Source organism: Pelmatolapia mariae, linkage group LG20, assembly GCF_036321145.2.
Source record: "Pelmatolapia mariae isolate MD_Pm_ZW linkage group LG20, Pm_UMD_F_2, whole genome shotgun sequence".
Taxonomy (NCBI): Eukaryota; Metazoa; Chordata; class Actinopteri; order Cichliformes; family Cichlidae; genus Pelmatolapia; species Pelmatolapia mariae.
In genome coordinates this window covers 28,560,208-28,583,522 of record NC_086244.1, presented here as the reverse complement: position 1 = coordinate 28,583,522, position 23,315 = coordinate 28,560,208, and the positions used below count along the sequence as shown (strand labels likewise).

The window sequence follows — 23,315 nt, the reverse complement described above, 5'->3', positions numbered from 1 at the left end:
AATCATTTACTGTATTTCCATGTATGCCTGCATGTTTCAGTCAATTGCACCACATTTTGCTACAAGACGTAAAGAAATTAGAGAGGTCACATGATTTTTCCAAAGCACTATACAGTCTATTAATCACAGGTAAACTGTTGTTTATTATTTGCCTACATGGAAACTAAATGGTGTCTTACTAGACTTTGAAAGAGGCACCTGGTGAGCTAGTGTGTGTAGACTGCAGAAAACCTGTTTTACAACATAAGGTTTGCGTAAAAAGATTTGTTTTATTCTTACATTATTGCTGTTATTTTTCTCACGTTCTAATATAAACCAATCCTTCACCACTCACTATTAATTTTATTTAAAGCCAAGACACTTAGAGAAATTATTACCTTTAAAGTGTTCCTATTACTATATGCAGAAGAGGACAAAACAGACACAATATACTGAAACTTTTAACACTTTTATTTCCAAATATAAATAAGCACCTCAAACAAAAATGAAAAAAAAAAACCCACAGAGGTATCAGTACTGTGCACCTCTGATATTATTATTATTATTATTATTATTATTAATTCAATATTAGTCAGTTACAGCCATATCTATTTGCCTTGACAGTGTAGCATAATAAAATAAGAAGTGTACAAGATTTACAAAAATATACATATATTCTTTACTATAACAAGCCCTGATGGAATGCTTTAATAACATTACACATTACAGTATAATATGAAATGAACAGCCTGTTTGAAAAACCTATAAATATTTTAAAAAAGAAACTGGGTTTACTACAGATAAAACCAATGACAGTGCACTTACAGCATATAGCAGATTTAGAAAATATTATTCAAGCTACACAGTATATACAGCATCCTCTACTGTCTCCTTCCACAAATGCTACATATTAAACAGACAACTGAAGCCTTTGTTTGCCACTTCCATAACGTTTTGCTTCATCCTGTCATTCCTCTGCTCAACTGCCCGACATCTAACAAAGCAGTTCCTGGGATTTGTTGGTTCCTACTGTACACAGTGGGACCAGCACGATGCTTGCTGTGCTTGCCAGCTTTTATTATGCCCCTGATACAGATCTGTTGTTTGCACACGTCCAGACGAGCGCCGGGCCATCCTTTTTGTTTTATGACCATCTCTGTGGTGTTGCCATGGCACCAAGCCCTCTGGCCCCAAAGTCTAATCCTGTCCAGTCTGTTGAAATTCCAGCCGTTGGCTGGATCATTCCTGTATCACAGTCGAACTCCCAAATGTTGTCATAGTCTACTTCCTGGTCATCTGGTTCTGCGGGTTCGAGGTATGAATTGCGACCTATAAGAATGGAAGACAATTAACATACTTGTAGTTTCACGCAGCAAAAAGCAAACCTCACCCTGTTTAAGTAAACTTGGAAACAGTCCCAAAGTAATTATGGTGGTATGTGTATTGTCCCAAAATATGGTCTTACTGTAAAAACCAGTAGAGCTGCATAATCCCTGCTGCACCACCTTCTCTTGTTATTTATCGTCAATAGTAAAAAACGTGCAGCCTGTCAAATAAAATCACCTGGTAAAATCATGTTTACTAGTTTATCTGGATAATCGGATAATCTGGACTGACCAGAGAAATCCTAGTCTCGTTTCATCAATGATAGCAGAGCCTGTGTGAGCAGTTGTGTGCTGTCAGTCACAGTGGGGTTATAAATCCAATCTGTTGAGCAGTGTTCTCTTACACTGAGCTTCACCCTGTTGGGACAACTGCACCAACGTATTTAGAGCAACACTAAGCTCTAATTCACTGGCACATTTGCACATTTCTTACACCTTCAAATCTGCAACCTTTAACCTTCCGTCTACCTGCTGACAGACCCAGGAGTTTAATCACACCAAAGTCCGCACAGTGTTGAATTTACAGTGTGGTGGAGTGTGGCCAATGTTGTGTGTCCTTTTAGGCACACAGGCTCACAGTGCTGACTTTCATAGCTCAAACTTTGAGATTGGAGATTTCAAAGAGTCTCCATTGTTTCTCCACAAAGAAAAAGGGCTCTGTGTCTTTGTTCACAGGATGAAATGAAAACATTTCCTTTCTGGGCTAGGAGCACAAAATGACACGCAGGCGTTCTAAACATAAAAGGAATGTTTTATTTGGGTTGTGATTGCATGCCTTTAATTCTTACCTGGTGAGTAACCATAATGCATCTGAGCAGGCTTTCTGGCAGAGCTCGACGGGTGAAGTATCTGTCAGCAGATGTGAAAACAGAGACAGTTACTTCCTGTGATCAGTTACAACAAACATCTTCATGGTTTCTTAAAAATGTGTGTTTCTTCTGAACCTGTTTAAATATCACCTGCAGCACACTTGCTGTGCTACCATACAGTTTATCATTTCACTCTGCACTGCTGCATTCCAGAAACCGGAGTGTCCTGGGAGATGAGTATCTCTGTGCTTCTCACCTGCTCTTGCATTTGACCTGGCACAGGCAGCAGCTTTAGCCTCGACACAGCCTCTGCTCTCTGCTGCGCTTGGTTCTCAGGTGTGTCCATCTCCAGGTCCAGAGCGTGGCCCTGGGAGTTGGTCAGGACCAGGCTTCTCCTGCCGCGTCCGCCCATAGGAGGGTCGTGGAGCTGGAAGGAGGAGGGCAGCATCTGGGGTTCCTGGTGGTGGTACTGCTGTTGATTCAGCTCTTGCCAGAGCCGCGGCTAAGAGACAAAGAAATAAGATATGCATTTTTAGCACAAAAGTTGCAACATTCCTCAGTTACAGTGGACAAAACAGTAAATGTATCCAATAAAATAAATGATGACTTCATAAAGAGGAATACTGCAGTAAAACTGAATATTTTACTGCACTTAAAAATAAAATTAAGCCAAACTAAAATAATTAAATGACTGGTTGGCTAAATCACAATTTAAAATGTTTAAACTTCTATAGAAGATTTGACATGCTCTAAAAAAAGAGTTATCATATGACCAAATACTCATGTGTTTATGGGTGTTTGCACTGCTTGATATCAGACAGGCTGTGCAGGTGTAAATTGAACCTGTGGATCCAGTATCATTGGCCCACTTACCACTGGCCTGGCCTCTTCCAAGGAGTAGATTTCGGGGGTGCAGGGCTCATCGTAGAGAGGCGACAAGGGTTGTCGTGGGGCACACATATCCGAGTGGCGCTGGGAGATGTCAAGGGAGTACTTCAGGGATGTCTGAGGAGTGCTCCAGCTGTTAGACTGGAGAGGATTCAAACAGAGGCAGGAGTTAGCTTTAGATTAAGGAGAAAAAGAAGCGTCACTCACCAATTTCCTTGCATTTGTAACAATAGACACAGGAACTAGAAAAATCAACTAATCCACAATTAGCTGTAAGTGTTACAGTGTGATTGCTGTGATTGTGTGTTTGTGACTAATTCCAGATCTGCACCAGTGGAGCAGTAGAGAATCCCTCTGAGTGCACCAGACTGGCTTAAGCTCTGTTTATAAACTCTAAGAGAGATTTCATTCCTTGCATCTTTGATTAAATTGATCTTTCAACCAGCCTAAGTGCCAGTGTTACTCCATTTGTTAACACCATATGCATGATCGCCTGTCTCAGCCTATTGCCTGGTGTCTATTTAGGTTACCGCACACATGACACGTAAAATACGTCAGCGGTCTCAAAGGGAATATTCGGTTATCGAGTTAGACGCCAGACTGAATTACCTTGACAAGTGGAGCTTTCTCCAACCGCTGCGGGCTGGCCCGGTGCTGGGCAGAGTAAGGTATGCTGTAGAGCTGAGACAGCTTGGAGCTCTCTGCAGGCTGGAGGTAGGAGCTGTGCTGAGGGGATGAGTAGCGCACCGACAAAGGTCGTAGGTCACGCTCGGGCCTCGTGTGGGAAGACATGCTATTGCTTCTGCTGCCTAGCTGGGCAGTCTCTGTCGAAGAAGGACGGCTGGAACTGTACTGTAAGGACAACACACCCAAAGGACAAAAGTCAGCCAAGAACTGGAGCTTTAGAGCACATGTGCCAGCACAGACTGTCTCTTTAGCTTCTGTTTGCTCATGTTTTTAGCAAACAGTGTCATGTGAGTGTGAGAAAAGAATGTCTCTATCTGTTTAATTTGAAGATCAGTGCCTTAGATCTGAAGCTGAACACTAACATCTGGGCATGCAGCACGCTCTACTTTAGCTAATTGGATAGGCAGGCAGCTTACAGACCCCCCCCCCCGGAGGAGTTTGGTCAAATGTCCTGATAATGCAGAATGATTAGGAAACTGCTGAAGCAGAAGCTAAAGGTCTCTTATGACTCCAAATCTAGAGTTTTCACAGATAGGCATCATTTGAGTGAAAATTACTTTGCTCCGTTTTTCCTTTTCTTTACTGGAAGGCCTGAGGATCAGCACCGGAGCCTTTGTAACAGGAGCACTTTGGTCTCTAGACCTTGCTTAATAATTAACTTTGTGAAAGAAAGCATCTGGTTGCTCAGCTCCAACAAAACAAACACAGGCCTTTTTTTCACAACTCTGACCATATTTATATCTGTGCAAATATTGGTGCATGCAATTAAGTTTATTAGATCACTTGAACACTCATGATTGAGAAGTAGCACACAGCCGACTTACACAACGGGGCTCAGAGTACCCAGGGGTGAGAGGGTTCTCGTCAAGAATTGGGAACTGAAGGTTTCGGGATCCTCGTCCACTTGGGGGCTGGCTAGACTTAACAGACTCCATTCTTCCTTGGCTGTGTCCACTCCACCTGTCAAACTGAGGGGCCTGGAGATTAAAGGGCACAAAGCACGCATTAAATATGTAAAGCAAGCGACTGTGAATAAATCTTTCAGACTTTGGTTATGTCTAGACCTACAGTAAACTGTTAAATTGGTAACACAGTAGCAAAAATAGAGGAAGTCAAGTATATAATCATGCTGAGTGTTAGTTTACAAAAGAGGCAAGGCCAGACTCATACTTTAATTCACTCCACCCATATTTTCACAAGAGATAGCTCTCTTAATAGCAGCTGTGGTCAGTTTAATTATGTTTGTCCCCTGAAAGCAAGGAAAGCAGGCCTCACCTCCGTCTTCGTCGGGGTGTAGATGATGTCATAGACGGGAGGCGGGGGGCTGAGAACAGGCACGTCAGCAGCTTTGAACTGCTGGATCCAGTCGCAGAACTCGGTCCTGTCCAGACAGGACACCACTATGGGGTTGATCATCTTGCCTGGGAAGAGAGGAGGGGAGGACAAAGCCTGTCATTCGGTCCACTTGCTCACTGGAATGTGCTATAGCAAGATTGTCATTCAGCAAGGATAAAACCAGCTCATTCATATGGGGGGGGGGGGGGCGGGGGTTACACTCTGTGACGCTAGCAGATTCATGGAAAAGGGCACTTAGCACAAAAACATGCATAAGAATGCAGGCTCATTAAAATCTCTTTAACATGGATATGACTAAAGAGCAGTCCACTGATTCACAGTGTTTACCTTCAATCATGAAGGTGTTGGGCTTGACGTCTTGACAGGGCGTGGTCACTGTAATCATGTTGAGCGGAAGTTTTCCCTGCAATTTTATAACAACAGGTTAACACAACTTCCTCGTGCACACTCTGAATACGTTGGATGCACTGAGCCTGGGCTGTGACTCATTTGAACATCAGAAAGGGGTCAACCTCACCTTATAGAAGAGTCCGTCGTTCTCCTCTGATAGGATGATCAGGGTCGATGGGTACATCACCAGCAGCCTGTCATTCTGTTCCTGAGGACAGAGAGATTTATGAAGCGTGTGGTTTTCTTTTGCTGAGAATTTATATTATTTTTTTAACCAGAACCAACATTTTTGCATACAAACTGAACTGAATTGGAGAAACATGTTTGAGCCAGAACTTATTTTTTAATTAGAGGACAAACAGGCACCAAGTGCTTCTGAAGGTAAGAAGGCAAGCCCTGATAACTCAAGCAACGATAAGATACGAATAACCTCCGGTGCAAACACAACCATAAGACCTGTGTGAACGTTAACAAAACCAGCGGCATTATCTTTTAATACAGCGCTGTGAGAGGTACACTTTAAATCTCAGTAGGATCTCCACTCAGAACCAGTTAGTGGGGGGATTTAAAGGTGCGGCAGAGGGACGGTTTATGTTTCCACTCTCTCTCTCTCTCGGAGGGCGTGTCTGGATAGACAGCTGACATTCCAGCTGCGAGGTGAGTCGAGTCACTGCGTGAGCCCAGCAAATGCCTCTCACACACCCAGGCCCTAAATCTCAAGCACTTCAATGGGACTGCCGATTTTTTCCCACAGAAAATAAACTCCATGCAAGTTGTGTCATGACTACTGCTTTTTTTATTGGCTGCTAAACGAAGCCCTGTTTGCAGTACTTTTTTTTGTCTTCTTATATGTTTTTCAGGAGCAACCAGGTTGCAGGCGTCTCGCACTGGTGGTGCACCATGACAGGAAACAAAAAGGAGCTGAAGGACATTATATACACATATAGACTCCACCCTTTTCATTCACTCCTTACATTTTGTTGAGCTGATGTTTGTGTTTGTGTTGCGCAATGTGAAAACTATGTGAGTCACCTAGATTAAGGGCTGATGTTATCCTGACTACAATCATGGGAAAAATTCTCAGAGTTTGAAAACATGAATGTATCATTTGTTACAGTCTGTACAGTAATAGGCAAGTGACCCATAACAGTGATTCAGTCTTGATAAGAAGCAGAGGTGACGTACCTGGCAGGGCAGGTGCTGCAGTCGCACCTTAGTGACATAGGTGATGGTGCCCAGGCTGTCTCGCTGTGAGCCTTCCCACTCGTGGATTGGCTCTCTGTTGATGGAATTTCTCAGCTCCTCTCTTCCCTCGAGAGAGTTGTCCTTGTTGGGCTACACGAGTGAGTACACAAGAGATGAGTTAAGTGAGTCGGATCATCAGCTGAGTAAATATAAGAAAAGCTCTGCTTTTCCTGAAACATAATCATGTTTGTCTGCTTTCCTTCCCCGGCTGTACGCCAACACCATTTTAAAGAACTCATGGCTCTGTTTCTTTTCTTTTTTTTCGTGACACATCCAAATTCACGTGTTTTATCAACTAATTCCCCACCTGTGGGTGTAGAGTCAGCACTTTACCCCTGCACAGATGTGAGGGTTAGTTTGATGTAGGCCATGATGCGGTCAAGGCCACTCCCTAGTATTGAAGCCTCAGGGAAAGTCAGCAGTGAGTGACCCACTTGACTCACCTACATCTACACGCACGCACCCATCCTGTTTTATGAGCCAGGACTGAAGCCAAAGTATTTTCTGGCTAACTCAACGTGTGACTTAAGAACACACACACACACACACACACACACACACACACACACACACACACACACACACACATACAGAGGCCAAATGTAATGAAAAAACCACAAGCGAGGCTGATGAACTTACTCTCACTCTAGTGTAGTTTTCTGGTGACATTGCAGTTCCTCCATTAGCTTCAATGTTTTCTCTGAGCAGCCCAAACCACATGTCCATTTCTTCTTGGTTGGCGAAGTAGACGATGATGGGATTCAAGCTGACGCCTGCAGGATGTAAAAGGTCACAGGTCAAAAATGTAAACCGCTTCCTCTTTTTAAGCCCTTTTTTTTTATCTCACAGTGGCAGATCATTCATGTCCACAGTCTGCCTGCTTTGATGTTTTGAGGGCGTTATGTAATAAGGGCCATAAATGTGAACACATGTTCAGGACAGTCAACCACATGTAAGACCTATGTTGGAAAAACCCCTCTGACCTGCTGTGTTTGGTATTTAAGGATTGTAGGAGATTTTCCTTCCCACACAGTGCTTATCCAGAAGGAATGAACAGGACCTGGGATGAATAGATCTGGAATCTCCCTCTACCTATCAGTCCCACACATACCACAGATAACCAGCACAGATAGTCTATTTCATTCCCGTCCACTGGCTTTTTACTGTAATCGTCTGGAACCGTGAACCTGTTGACTGCTCCCTTAATAAGCAGCTCGTCTGGAGTCTTGTGTTGACTTTCTTTTCACTGCAGGTCTTAATTTTAGACCTTGACCACAGCACTCCCTAAAACTTAAAGTTATCTTTTTCACTCCCTCAGATCTTTCCTTTTTCTTTTTTTAAGTTCAAGCATCGCAAACATTATGAAAACGTCTCTCCCGGCTTTCAGTCAGTCAGGTCATTGACTGTTGTTGAAAATGTGCCACAATAAACATCTTGTTTTCACAGCTACATGTGTAAAAGCTTCCAGGAATTTTTACACATCCTCTTGTGTTGCTTTTGCACAGTCACCCTTCTAAGTCATCGACAGCGCATTTTCGACTCAGTGAGAGGAAGACGTCGGCCTCCCTCAGAGAACCGATGTACATCAGCTCTCCCTTTTTGACTCAGAACTTCCTCACACTTCCTCCAAATGTTTCCGGGCAGCTGTGCCCTGGGGAAGGTTAATGAATTTTAAAACCGACCAATAAAAAACAATAGTGTTGAATAACAGGCTTGATCTGGGAAATTGCGAAACCAAAAGCGTGAAAGAGCAACACCGGAGAATGTCACTATTCTGGCAGCAGATATAAAAGTCCATTCCACTTCTCTCGTTTTTATTTCCTGTGCTATTACAAAAGCTACGTAGCCACAACAGCTTTTTTGTGATTTTAATTTAAAAAACTTTCGGATGCTTCTTTTTTTCTTGCCCATTCAAAGTTCAAAAGCTAAGTGGCATTTCAGCAAGCATTAACCTGAGCAGTTTTTGGAAAGTGGCACCATAGATTATAGGCGGTGACAAGGTTAAGAGCGGTAGCTGGGCTTTTCTGCTCGACAGCTGGGCCGACTGAAGTGCACCTGTTGTCTAACAAGCGGGGTCTTTAAGGCCAGTTTGGCCCTCCCTGACTGAAGGCGGAGGGGCCCAGCTCATCTCGGTTTTGAGAGGAGGTGAAGAGGTGAGAGGGATCGCGGGACCTTTGAATCCCCAGAATGTGATAACAGTGGAAACGCTGCAGTCTGGAAATAGTGGGGTTTTTTGCGGGGGGGTTTTCTTTTCTAAAGAGAGGAGAATTTTTACTTTGATCTATAACTGATGAGGCGGTTCGACACAGCTGACCACACAACAGAAGATTAAAACAATAAATAAAAATTGTGTCAGTCGGTCTCATCATCAAAAAGAGCCATCCACAGCTCTACGTCATACATTTTCAGTCTAAGTGATCAATTACCTAAATTCCACAAAGCCAAAGAAACATAACAGCATTATTGGATACCACGGCACAATGCCAGCAACCACTTGTGTCCTTTCTACTGAAGTCAAACATACCGTTTATTTGAAAGGCGAATTCCTGGGGTTGGCTGTGATTGCAGTTCTGCTGCAGGCTGCAGATAGTGAGCTCTTTCAACGGAAGAGTCCCCTGCACATAAACAGTAAAACAACTTCAGTCATGGCGCTTTTCACTCATTTCACTTTGCAACTTGTTCTCTAATGTGTGCCTTTCTCTTATTTTTATAGCATATATTTCTTTTGCTTTGTATGTATTCCTGCTGTGTACTATTGATATTGACCCACAATTTCGTTGTGCATGCACAATGACAATAAAGGGCTATTCAATTCTATTCTCTTCACTTGCACACAAACATTCGTTCATTCATAAACTACAAGCTGTTCACTGCATCATCATCAGAGCTGCTATATGATCTGTTTGAGCCATCTGTTCAGCTCTAGTTCTTAACCAAAAATTATTCACCATGACAGTGAGGTCAGTCTTGGAAGCCAATGATGTATTCTTGTCTGACTTCCATTTTCCGTCATCTATAAGCCTGACTAATCCTGCACACAGGTGCTTAGCTGTCTCTTTTAGAGAAGGGGTTTGATTGGCGGTAGCTACTGATGATTAATGGCTGCTCACGTTTTATGAGGCAGGTGAAGACGCGTAATCATACCTTCTGTTTACCAACAAAGTGCTGGTTGACAGGGAGATCTATGTCAGAGCGTATGATGAAATGACAGTCTTTTCTTTTTTTATCTATCGTGAAATCGTGAGGATTTAAATGAAAGGATTGTTGATAATGTTGCTTGAATTTTGAAAACTCACCTGGTATGTCAGTCCGGTTGTGTTGTTGGAAACGAAATGAAGGTGTGTCTGGAACAGATCCAGGTAGCAGTCGTGTATATCCTGAAGAGACAGTAAGAGAAGATGAGCCAAATGTGCCGTGTAGTAAAATCTAACCCATCTGTGAGGATTACTGTTTTGCATTAAAACTGCAATCTCCGGTTGCAGGTAAATGAAGCTGTGTATGCATAAAGGCCCGTGCGGAGGCGCACGTTATTACTGTTTATTTTGTATCACACCATCTTACTCAAGCGTCTTCCTCTGGTTCACTGAGTGCCCACCGTCTTGTTACAGTATCATTTTGCTCTTTACTGTACAGTATGTTCTTTTCCCACCGTGACGTCATTCCTTCGATGAAATTTTTTTACGCTTATTGACAGAGCTGTTGTGTCACAACTTTGACAAATTGCAGTTCCCACCGCGAGGAGCCAGCAAGTCCTCTATCTGCGCCTGGGATCAGACACACTCTCTCTGTACCCTGAGGTTTTCTCATGAAGCTGTTTCACAACCACAGCCTATGCAAGCATGTCCAAACACAGGCTGCGGTTCTCTTTTTGGAAAACGGATTGGATCATTCGCAGCCAACCAGTGCGTCAAAGCCGGCAGCAAGTTTCATTGTGTTTGGTGGCTGCAGCCACATCCTGTTACTCTCCACCTGTTTTGTTTTTTGTTTTTTCGGTTCCTGACACTCACTGGGTTCGCACAGAGATGACTGGCATGATGTGTCACCATAGGCTTGGCCATTGTTGGAGATGACTTTAACCGCAACGGGGTAGTTGCAGTATAATCTTTGTTTTCTTTTACAGCTGTGTTCCTGACATTGCGACACACGGTCATTTTAAAAAAAAAAAAGGTGCTTTGCTGCGCTCACCTGACAGTGGACGAAGCGGAAACGAACTTTGGAGCTGTGAATCATCCGTCCATAATTCTTCACATTGATGCTGCTCTTCTTCCAGCCACTGATCGGGTCGTAAGCAAACGGAGGATCCCATTTGATGTTTTCTATCGTCTGCAGATCTTTAGGGGACATTTCCTGCAACCACCAAGTCACAATATTAGTTCGTGCATGTCAGCAGTAAAGCAGTCAGACCTGAATTTAAAGTCAGAAAGATTGGCACAGGGCTTGAAAACCACAGCCCAGCAGTTCTGTTTGGCATGTAGATGAATGACGTTATGTTTTCAGAGCTGATGGAGGTACGTACCTTCCTCGGGGTGACAGTGCAGAGGATATTTATGATGCTGTTGGACTTCTCCTGTCCCTCTTGGGGATTATACTTGCGAAACAAGCGACTGCTGTTATGAGAAAGGAAAGCTATGTGTTAATACTCACTCTCCAGTGTTTACCACCTAATCCATGTTCAGCTGTTTGGTTTATTTCCCAATCTAACTTCACGCCTATAGGGATTCCAATACTGTCTCCTATGTACAGTTAGTGAAATAACCTAAATCTAATGTTTGTTATAGCAAAGCTTTTCATTCCAAAGTCACACTTTAGTTTAAATCACGTTGTCTGCCTCCTAAATCAATCAGCATCCCTATGCCTGGCTCCTACTCTATCAGTGCCAGCCCTTTAAATGATAAGAACAACTGAGTCTTGTGTTTGTGATAGCGAGGATATCCACAGGGAAAAATCAGCATTCAATGTCTCTCTTTGTTTTGCATGACCCTCATCTATTACCATTTGTGTCACATCTTCATGAGGAAGCTCCCACAGTGCAAAGATAAGGCTTTAGAGACTGCTTTTACAGCTTCCGCTTGTAGTTTATCTGCTTATCTGTACATATGTGTGCCAGTGTCCTCAGTTTAACAACGCAGGCTTTTGTTTTTATGCTGGGAATCAAGGCTTGTCCGTCCAGGAACTCCATGTGCAGAATTAATTATTTATTAGTGCCTACTGAACAATAAAAAAATAAAGCTTTCTAAAATGCATTTATGCACAGTGAAAAAATATAATGATCCTACATTGTGATGTGATCTGCATCTGCAAGGTGGCAGAGGAATGTGTTGTAGATAATAGACAGGTAGTGGACTCGCACACCCAACATTCTCCAAGTCACTGCTGTGGCATTCAGCACCACTCACTCCCCTTTTCTTCAGGGAATACCTGAGCCTGGCCTGATTCTCCAACACAAAGAGGTTGTACGGTAACAGAAAACAGGAACACTGACTGTATTGTTTGTCCTGATCCAATGATCCTGCCTGGAAGGTGTATCACTGTCCAAGTTTGAGCCGCTGAGCTTTCGAAACCAACTGTCTTTTTAGGGTCGCACTGCTCATCTTTTTATTTAAAAAACTTTAAAGCTACGTGAGATGTTTAACCAAACTACATCCTGAATCGTTAGTCAGAAGATGAAGAATAGAAGCAGAGGTGAATTAGAACCAGATGTGATGGTCTAGCAAGGCTGAATCAAGGGTAACATGCCCAGGCATATAATCCTGGGGGATTAAAAGAAAACCAGGTAGAAAACCAAGTGTAAGCCAGCAATCTCCATAGTCACGTAGTCATGTACTAACTTAGCAGACTAAACCTTATCATTTAAGAATAACAGCTCAAAATTAATCATGTTAATACTCAAGTCTGGATTGTTTTTTGTGTGTGTGTTCATCTTTTGGAGGGAAAACAGAGTAATCGACAGCTGGCAGATCATCTTCACGGAGATGCAAAGAGGAGGCAAATGGTAACTGGATCATTGACACCGTTGGCCAGACGGACAGGCTGCTCAGGCACGACTCCGGGACTATTCTGTATTATGATCCTGAACCTGGCCCCACAAAATGCACAACCTCTGTGTAACCCCACTTCTCAAACCCTCAAGAAATACCAAGAATGCCTTCCGGTTGAAAGCCAGTGTCTAAAATAACAATCTGCTGTCAAGGGCATGACATGTGCTCTGTTTACACACCGACACAAGTACAGTATGAACACCCGGAGAGATTGAATAGTTCTTACCTGTTTCTGCGTATGAAACTCTTGCTGGAGAATCTGAAGTTGTGCTGGGGGACACATGACATACTGCTCCCCATGCTACTTTCCTGTGTCGGGCTCTGCGCCTCTGTGTAGATACGCTGTAAACTCCCTCTGTGATGGATGAGTCTAATCCAGACGTGTGGTTCGCTCACTGCTGAAGTCAGACTTGTACTGAGGCAGAAGTAGGGAGGGTGAAGAGTCACTACTGTGTGTGAGTAAAAGGGGGTGGAGTTTGGGGCTGTGTCACAACAGGCTGTGTGTGTGTGTGTGTGTGTGTGTGTGCGTGCGTGGGTGCGTGCGTGCGTGCGTGCGTGCGTGTGTGTGTGTGTGTGTGTGTGTGTGTGTGCGTGCGTGCTCGGTGAATAAGGACACACACTCCCCTGACTTGCCCTGTCTGCTAAATCAATCCCAACAACAAAGCCAACAGGAGGGGGTTCAAGGAGAAGTGTGCCATTTCACACCTTCCTGGAGCCAAATGGAGCTCATTGTTGGCTCACCGCTGCAATAACTGGCCACTAAACACACTGGATGGTGTGTGTCAATCACAGGGGAAGATGGGAACTTCTGCTGGCATGTCCAGACATGAAAATGCCTCCACACTTAAGTATTCTATTTATTACTGCAAGGTAAGTATCTGTGAGCTTTTGGTTAGTAGATTGGATTAAAAAAAAAAAACACAGCATAGAGCTTAAAAAGGGTCAAAACATCACTGTTAACCCCAAAGAGGGGGAAATGTCTGGTGTCACATTGTTTTCAGAGCACGAATATATGAAATATGATATTTTCTTATCCACCGATGCAAGCAGAGGGAACAGGATGCTTGTGAATTCAACCACCAAACTTTTCATAAGCCAAGAGGTGTATGCAAACACATCTTGTTTGCATTTTAGGAGGATGTTCCCAAATTAAATATCCACTACCTAAAAGTGAGAGTCACTCTAAGAAGTTATTCGGGATTAATAGGTCTTAACACCCATATCTGGTTAAAGGTGTCAATTCCCAGGTTTCCAACTTCCTTCATAGAACAAGCGGTCTTATCAGTCAGACAACGGAGCCCAAAACTCATGATCACACTCTGTTTGCTCATTGATTAGATCATTGTCTGTGCTGAGCTGCTGCACTAGTGTCATAAATTTTAAGCGCACGCTGCGGTCTGTCAGTTGATCCCAGCCTGTTCAACCAGTTGTTTAAACGGATACACCTGAGGCGCTAACAGTCATCAGCCTCCAAACTATGCCATCTTTCTGACTGCGTTATAATGTTCTCTGAAACCCCGTTTGAGGGCTCGAGTAATTTAATCAGCAATGGAAGTGAATATAAAGCGTCTTGGTAAGCGGCAGACGACAGTATTGAGACCAGATAAGAGGGGGGATCGCAAAAATAAGATAAGATAAGCAAAAACCCAAGCAAAAAGAGAGGAAGAAAGACTGAATGTGGCTGTTGCCAGGCAAATTTTGCTTAAGAGTATCATGAAATAATAATAATAACTTATACTATAATGATATGTAAGGTTTATAATAAACATGTGATTCCTTTTAGAATATATCTAACTTTTTAAATTTAAAATAATGCTAGTGAACAAATGATTATGTACCGGTAGCACTATTTATATATTAGCAGTGTTATTTACTTTTTGTTGTTTTTACCCACATTAAAAAACTTATTTCAGCTGCTCCCTTATTCACAAGGTGACAACACAGCGCATGGACCCATGTATTTGATTTTGTTTTTACTCCGGATCCCCTTCCCAACAAATCTCAGGGATTTGTGTCTCCTCCTGGTTTCAGCACCGGAGACCTTTCATGTGTTGCTACATTTTTACCTTCAGTTCAACCAAAACAAAAGATCACCAAAGACAGGGTCTGAAGATGTCACAGATATTTTACTGAGTAATCAAACAGACTGGAGTTTAAACATTTATTTTTACTTTTCAGGTCTGGCTGTGCATCATCATGGAAAAGCAGGAAGATGAACCAGATAATTCACACACGCAGCCAGAAGTGACTCACACTCATAGTCATAATATTACAAAGGAAAAATGAAACAGGGAATTTTTCCTGTGAGATAAATCCACTTTAACTTGCTTTGGTCAGTCAGGTGCCTCATCAGGCACGCCCTTTATCAATAATAGGTTTTCCCAGATATTTCACCATCTAGTACAGAAACAGGTTGTATGAGACAGAATCCAGAGGTGATAGAGAAGTGCTCTAAATCTACCCCAAACACACACTGATAATTCAGGTCGAACCTACATTTTATGGCATAAATGCTATTTGTACTATTTCTAAATCTCACCATGACTTTTCTGGAAAAATGGAGGTAAAAAGATATTCAAGCTTCCTAATCTTAAGCCTCTCAAAGGACTGGCAAAATTGATCCTTAACTGTGGAAGCCTGAATATAGTTACTTAATATACAAGTTTTTGCAAAGGCTGGAAGCACAAAAGTCAAATATGTAAATATCCATATTTACAGTTTAACTCATGTAGTTAGGCCACCTTTTAAAGATGCCTAATGTTCTGCCTTGGATCAAAGCTGTGGCCAGACTTTTCCCCCCCATTAGGGATAAAGCGAACACATAACAAACAAGCCACACATTAGCTGGAGTGAAAATTTCTGTTCCTGGCGTGTTTTGCAATCCTATGTGGTCACTAAAAGTACCTACACCTTTTCAACAGCAGCAATGGGCGGGCCACATCTCATCATGTTTGCAACAGACACCAGCGATCCAAGAACGGCTCATTATGCATCGTTTGGTCAGGCGTTATACAGCGCTACTTTCCTTTGTGTGACATCATGAATACCTTTAAGCAACTGCTGTTCCAAAATGTGCGCTGTTATATTAATTGTAATGCTTATTGTCTCAATAAAGGTGGCGTTTTAAACTCTTGTGTTATCCTTGAACAACCTATGTGACCAGGAAGCTTTTAGTAACACAGGACTTTCCTGGGCCTACAGCACAGAGACTACAGCAGCATTTTAACTCTCCTACAGGTAGTTTAACATTACTCAATAGGAAGAGGAAATACTTGGAACTATGTCAAAAACAAGTCCTTATTGGAAGTCAGTTTCTTTGTTCTGACTCATGTAGGAAGGATCACATTTTCCAAACAAGTCCGCTATAATAATTTCCAAACAGTTTCTATTGAAATTAACGACTTTGTTTCCATTTTCCAAATATAGTGCAGTCAAAAGCTATTTGACAGCACTCTTTCCTGATTTCTTTTTTTATGCATATTTGTCACACTTACATGTTTCCAATCATCAAACAAAACAAAAAAACCTGAGTAAACACAAAATGCTCTCTTAATGAATGAAATTACAATTTCATTCATTAAGAGGGAGAAGTTATCCAAACCTACCCAGCCATGTGTGAAAAGCTAAATCATGATTTTAAAAAGTTAAATCACGAGTTAGCTCTAAATAAGTCACATTTTTTGGAAAGCTGAGTTTAATTTCATTAAACACACTCAGGCCTGACTACTGCCAGAGTTACCGAATCGAGAAATCACTTAAATAGAAGCTGTCTGACAAAGTAAAGTACCCTAAAAGACCTCAAAAAGCAACACATAACAGCATGATCTAAAGAAACAGCTGAGAGACAAAGTCACTGATGTCTATCAGTCCAGAAAGGGTTACAAAGCCTTTTCTAAGGCTTTGGGACTCCAGCGAACCACAGTGAGAGTCATTAGCCACAAATGGAGAAAACATGGCACAGTGGTGAACCTTCCCATCAGTAGTCAGCCTACCAAAATTATTCCACAAAAACATATACAACACATCCAATGGAGTGACAAAAGAACTGCAGCCTCAATTAAGAGTTCATAATAAGAACATTATAAGAAAATGAGAAAGAGACCAGGCAAAAATGGCATCCATGGAGAAAATCCCTGCTGCCTAAGAAGAACACAAAGGCTCGTCTTAGATTTACTTGAAAATATCCAAGACTTCAGACTTTTTGGAAGGTTTGACTTCTGTTACATGTGACATAAAACTAACACAGCTTTTCATAAAAAAGACCATCACACCAATGGTCAAACATGGTGGTGGCAGTGTGATGGTCTGGGGCTGCTTTGCTGCTTTAGGACGACCTGCTGTAATTGATGGAGCCATGAATTCTGCTCTCTACCAGAAAATCCTGAAGGAGGATGTCCGACCATCAGTTCATGCCCTGAAGCTCAACCTCATTTGAGTTATGCAGAAGTGCAATGATCCAAAACACCAGCAGGCCTACCTACACAAAAAATAAATAAATAAAATAAATAAGGTGGTTTTGGAGTAGCCTAATCAATGGCCGGACATATATCAGACTGAGATTTTTTGGCAGGATCTTAAACAGGCCATTCATGCTCCAACACCCTCCATTGTGGCTGAATTAAAACAATTCTGCAAAGAAGAGTGAGCCAAAATTCCTCCACAGCGATGTGAAAGACTCACTGGCAGTTATGACAAATGCTTGATTGTAGTTCTTGCTGCCAAGTTTGGCACAACCTGTTATTAGGTTTTAGGGGGAAATAACTTTTTTACATATGAATTTCAAAATGAATGAAGTCATCATTTAAAATATGCATTTTGCATTTACTTAGGTTTTTGATTTTTAATATTAAAATTTGTTCAATGACCTGAAACATACGTGTGACAAATATGCCAAAATAAAACTCAGGAAGGGAGCAAATACTTTTTCACGACACTGTATATCACGCTCCCTCCATCTGTGGTAGGTTGAACTGTGTTTCTCCCACAGAAGTCACTCGTTGGTGTTTACCCAGGCTCAGCGGGTGAGAGCAGCAGTGCTAAAGTCACACCTCAGGCCACTAAAACGGAGCCTGGATGTGAGGCCCCCAACATCAGGTGTCCAACAGAGAATCAGACGTGCCAAAGTTCTCACACAAGGCGACCATCAAGGAATCTTAATTAGACCGTGGCCTCCTTTGAAGGGAAGATCTGTCATAGTCAGATTAATAGTGTCTTACTTCAGTAGGTTCCTGTCTTTAAGTCACATACTCCACATTCATTTGAGACTGGGTTATAAAAGTAAGGTGATAAAACAGAAGAGTGCTTTCACTCTGCACTTTAAAATGTGCACACAGACCTAAATACATCCAGTATGGGAACCTGACAACACCTTTTGATGTGATCTTTTATGATTTACATACTTTCACTTCTCTGGAAAACAATTGAGTCAAAGGGACGTATTGTGCCAGCGTGTTAGACAGGTTGTATCATTTCCTTGGAACTGTTGGCTCTGATAACTGCGAAAAATGAAGTGGGGAAAAAAAAATCTGAGTGAAACTGCTATAGTATCATTATCCCATCATCTGTGTCATATCTACCAAAGCACTTAACTCACAAATTTTAGTATTTGGTTTTTTTTAATTATTTTTATTTTAATGCACAATAGGCTTTTCAGAAGCTGCTGATCTATTGGGATTTCCCCACACAACCACCTCTAGGATTTACAGAGAATGATACTAAAAGAAGTTAACGAAAATATCCTAGAAAAACAAACTTTTTCCTTGTGAGCATTCAGAGGTGAATCCCCAGATTTTTACCAGCTGATTAGAATGTAACAGTAAATAAATAACCACACCTTACAACCAACGTTTGCAGAAGAGCACCTGTGAATGCACAAGAAACATATAGCCGCAGAAGACCACTCCGGCTGCTGCTGTCAGATAAGAACAGGAAACTGAGGCTATTGGCACAGTTCTCCACAAATGGGCAGTAAAATGATTATGGAGGATTATCTGTTATGATTTTGGGTTGTTTTTATTATTTTTTATATTGTTTACGTGGATGATTTCTTGAAAGCTTGTCTGTAAATCAAGTTTTCCTGTAGGCACAACAAAAAATGACAATGAAAATGAAATAAAAGAATCCATCCTGCCTCGTATCAACAGGTACAAGGCAGGAGTTTGACACACATTGTGGCACTTGTGCATCATCATTTACACACCATAGGTTACTTGAGTATTGTTGCTGAACATATTCATCCCTTTATGGGCACAGTCCACCCATCTTCCGGCAGGATGGACCATGTGACAAATCTCCAATCATCTCAAACTGGTTTGTTGAACAGGACGATTCGTTCACTGTGCTCAGATGACCTCCACAGTTACCAGATCTTAATCCAGTAGAGCACCTTTGGGATGTGGTGGAACAAGAGATTGTCATCATGCATGTGTAACCGATAAATCTGCAGCACCCGTGTGAAGCTATTGCGTCAATATGGACCAAAATTTGAGTGAGGAATGTTTCCAGCACCTTGTTGAATCCACCCAATGAATAATTAAGGTGTTTCTGAGGAAAACAGGGGTCCTAGTACTGGTGCGTGTACCTAAAGAAGTGGTCAGTGAGTGTATAATCAAATGAGAATCTAAAAGGAAATCTAAAGCATTTGCATTTACGATATGAACTGCAGCTTTATCTTGCTCTCCTGTTTCTCTTTCAAATCGTTAAACTCTACTCTTCATTACTTTTGCTTTTGGGCCTTCGCACACAATAATTTTCCTGTTTTGCTATCTGACATCTTTGTCCTTGACTTTAATTTATCCTAAAAATACTGTAAATATTATTAGTTGGTACTCTGATTTGGGCCATGTGTTCCTGTTGTTTGAATTGTGATATATGGCAGCTTCACATGACAGCACTTGACTTTAAAGCTTAATAAAAAATCAGATAGCAACTAGCTCCAAAGCAAAAGTAGCAGTTTGTTATGGTGAATTTCTCAGATTTAACTCACATGCTTAATTTAAGAACATTTTGTGTTTTTTAAGTTAAAACACACACAAAAGATGTAATTCCAGTAACTCACCAGTCTCGTCAGCCTGTTATTCAAACAGAAATTTTCCCACGAAGAATCAGCATTTGAATCTAATAAAAGTGATTTTAAAAAAAACTGATTACATTAAAGGATCATGTTTTGGATTTCATATGATTTTAAAAAATATATATAAAAGTGACTTCCAGATAACAGAAAGCATTATAGAGTTGTTCTATGGTTTAGTTCTCCAGCTTAAATGATTATTTAGGTAGCAGTTAAGTGCTAGCTAACTCAAACGGCCTTACTCTCAGTGCTGAAAGAAAAGAGTTTTTTACAGTGAACTTTATGTCTCCAACTGAGCACATAATTTGTTCTTGGATTTAAGGATTTCAGACCTTCCTCATCATTTCTTTGCATTGCCATGGGCTATAAGTCAGTCTTTGATGCAGCTGAAAGAGTCAAAAAGTGTATCAGCCCCTTCACAGTAGGTGCAGTAATCCAAGTTGACACTGCAGCCCTTTCAGAGAAGGTGACAGCATCTCTGTGGCTTGTTAAAGGCTGTGCAGAGGCTGACACCAGGGGAAAAGGAGATGCTGCAGTGGTAGGAATGCTGGGAGGACAGACGGCCCCCCAGATCAGCTGTAGCAGCTCTTCCACAGTGAGCACATTCGACCAGACAGACTGTAAACTCGTTAGCGTCCTGATAGCAGCAGAGCTGACAGAACTTTCCATCTACCGTTGACTTCTGAACTACAAGTTAAACTCAACATTACTGAACATTACTGAGTAATGTTAACAGTATAGCTGAGGTTTGCAACCCCCCCAACAATACCCACCAGTATTAGTAATGTTACATATAAGCAGTTTAATTCTGGGCTTCATTCAGTTTAATTCGAGGATTTACATGATGGTGCCACGCAGTGAGCATGTATGTTACAAACTGGGCCCACATTTTTTTAGCTTGTGCTTGCTTATTTCTTGGTAAATTGTCACTATTGGAAAGAAGGTGAACAACCATCAGCAGATCATGTTGAAATTAAAGACAAACATGAAACAAGTTGTAGACTTAAAACAAGCAACGACCATCTCTGATGGTTTTTAGGTTTCTTTGTGGGAATTTATATATTAGAGATCAGTCGATGCACTGAATAAAAAAAATGCATTGTGTGTTCAGATATGACTGAGTTTAGACTGACAACAAACTTTCCAGGTCATGCTTCTCATGTCTCCTTCCATACTCATCTTCACATGCACTTCCTCAGAAGTGCACCCTGGTTTGGAAAGCAGTACACCACAATTCAGATTTTCTTGGCTACCTGGCTAATGCGTACTGTCCAAAGAATAAGAATGGTTTTATTTATTTTTTATTTTTTTAAAAAAAAAAAACCAAACAACCCATAATATATAATCAGTATGATTTGATACTGTTCTTTGCAAAGACAGGAACAAAAAAAGCCCAACATATTTTTAAAGCCACCTTTCTAAAGTCCAGGTGTTTGACTGAGGTGAAATGTCCTTTTAATATCAGTACCAGTATGTACAATTACAAATGTATCTATTTAACAGTCATCAGTAACAAAAAGCAGCCTGCAGCATCACCTACAATAAACCTGCAGTCATTTTCAAATTTGTTAATGTGCTTAATTTAGTCTAAGACCTTTTTGTCATTTCTGATAGGTAGACTGTTATTTTCAGAAAAAGGTTATTATAGTGAACATACACGAGGTTATGTTATATATCATCAAGCATGCACAGAGATCTCCATCTCATCCTACTGTGGTTATAAGACAGCCGTATGCGTTTTACATCTTATTCCGAATGCGTTTTGGAAGAGTACAAGTTTATGGGGCCGTGTGTGTGCAGACGCAGTCACAGGTGTTAATGCCATGTGACTGAGGTCAAGACGGGTAAAGTGAGAGTGTTCAGCTGTCCACGTAGATCACTGTGAAAGAGCAGTATGTTGGGAATGGACCAGAGAACTGCGTAGAGTGATCCTAGCAACAAACTGTTAGAAACACAACTGTTACTCTGTGTGTGTGTCAGTCAGTTTTTATTAGGAAACAACATACACCTACTATTCCGAGTGTCACAGTGCTCCCAACGCCATAAACGTCATGCCTTTTTTTGTTGTTGTCTTTGATAAATGGAGAGCTGCATTGTTTACATGTGATGGTATCGAGTACACCGTTGCTAAAGAATAAATATGTGCATGCACTTAGGTTTCATAATTTCCTGGACAAAGACAATTTTTGCATTTCTGCTTCTGCACACCACCACAGTGGACTTTTAAAATGAAGTGCAGTACACGAGCTGTATATACGAGTTTTAATATGTATCATATTTGCTACTTTATTTTATTTTTGATGATGTAGAACTCTCAAAAACTCCTGTATCAAATATGATTACCCGTTTAGGAATTACAGACATTTTTGACAAACTAACATAATTTTAACATAATTAAATATTTATTATTTAAATATAAGGATAGTTTTTAAATACTCCTTTTTAATAATGGAGTATTTGCGGTCACTGAAAGCCTGAAGTCTAGGACCCATGGACATCACCACATGCAGATGGTCTGCCAGGCCTTTAAGCTTCAAACCCCTTGAATTAAAGCTGAGAGTCTGCACGTCAGTCACATTTTTAATTAAAAATGCATGGTGGTGAACTATCCAATAATTTATGGACACAACTGTAGTTACCATTTATACATGGACGGGTAAACCTTTGCTCTTCAGTTACAACTTTTCATTTTGTATGTCACTTTGGATGCAACCAGTTGTTTCTGTGTGTGTTCGAAATCATCAGGACAATTTTCACCTTTGAAAACATGTTTATTCATTTTTTTTAAAGTGTATAGTATTGCTCCATTTGGCAATAGTGCAAAATCCAACATTTTAAAGTCCATCATAAATAAGAAACATACCATAAATAAATATCACCACATTTAACACAAACTTAAAAAAAAAGAAGCTACGGTCACATTAAAATTGCACAAATAGATGTAAGATATCTTAAGCAATCTTTCTATGTACATTTGGATCCACAGAATGGAGGCTAAAGTCTTGAGTGGTTTTGTGCACCTTTTATCTTTAAAGTCTGTCCCTGCCTTGTATCGACTTCATCACAGCTTCTCTATAAGGCCATCACGACTCCAACTCTACGAGCGTCTGCACTTACACAGAAATAAAACGCAAGGTTGTTTTAGATAAACAGAAAAGGTTCAACAAAAATCCTTCAAAATAAGGAAAAAAGGCAACTTCTCAGAAGTTTGGAAAGGTTAACACTGCACGACAAGTGAACTGAACCCAGGTCCCATTTACTTTAGACATGCAGGTGAGATTCCCAAATCACCCACAACAGGTTCAGTGACATTATATTTGTGGTTAATCATACGGCTGTTATACGATGAGGTAATAAAAAAGGGAATATGACAGCACCAAGTGTCAACAACATTACTGATTAGTGTCAAGTGTTGGCATACTGAAGCTAAACTAGACCTTTCTGCTTTGACTGAATTCCAGGATGATAT

At 41.2% G+C, this 23,315-nt stretch overlaps 1 protein-coding gene across 1 annotated transcript; it reads right to left on the bottom strand.

Moving 5' to 3' along the window:
• Window positions 1-806: 806 nt before the first annotated feature.
• plekhn1 (pleckstrin homology domain containing, family N member 1) lies at window positions 807-13,077 on the bottom strand. The gene is made up of 16 exons (XM_063464923.1): window positions 13,004-13,077; window positions 11,256-11,346; window positions 10,925-11,086; window positions 10,036-10,116; window positions 9,264-9,354; window positions 7,379-7,512; window positions 6,680-6,829; window positions 5,622-5,702; window positions 5,432-5,507; window positions 5,024-5,169; window positions 4,573-4,725; window positions 3,671-3,913; window positions 3,047-3,202; window positions 2,430-2,675; window positions 2,153-2,213; window positions 807-1,308 (listed from the first exon to the last, which is right to left on the bottom strand). Exons 1-16 carry the CDS (start codon window positions 13,075-13,077, stop codon window positions 1,124-1,126), a joined length of 2,130 nt encoding a protein of 709 aa, XP_063320993.1. The 3' UTR covers window positions 807-1,123.
• Between the last annotated feature and the right edge of the window lie 10,238 nt (window positions 13,078-23,315).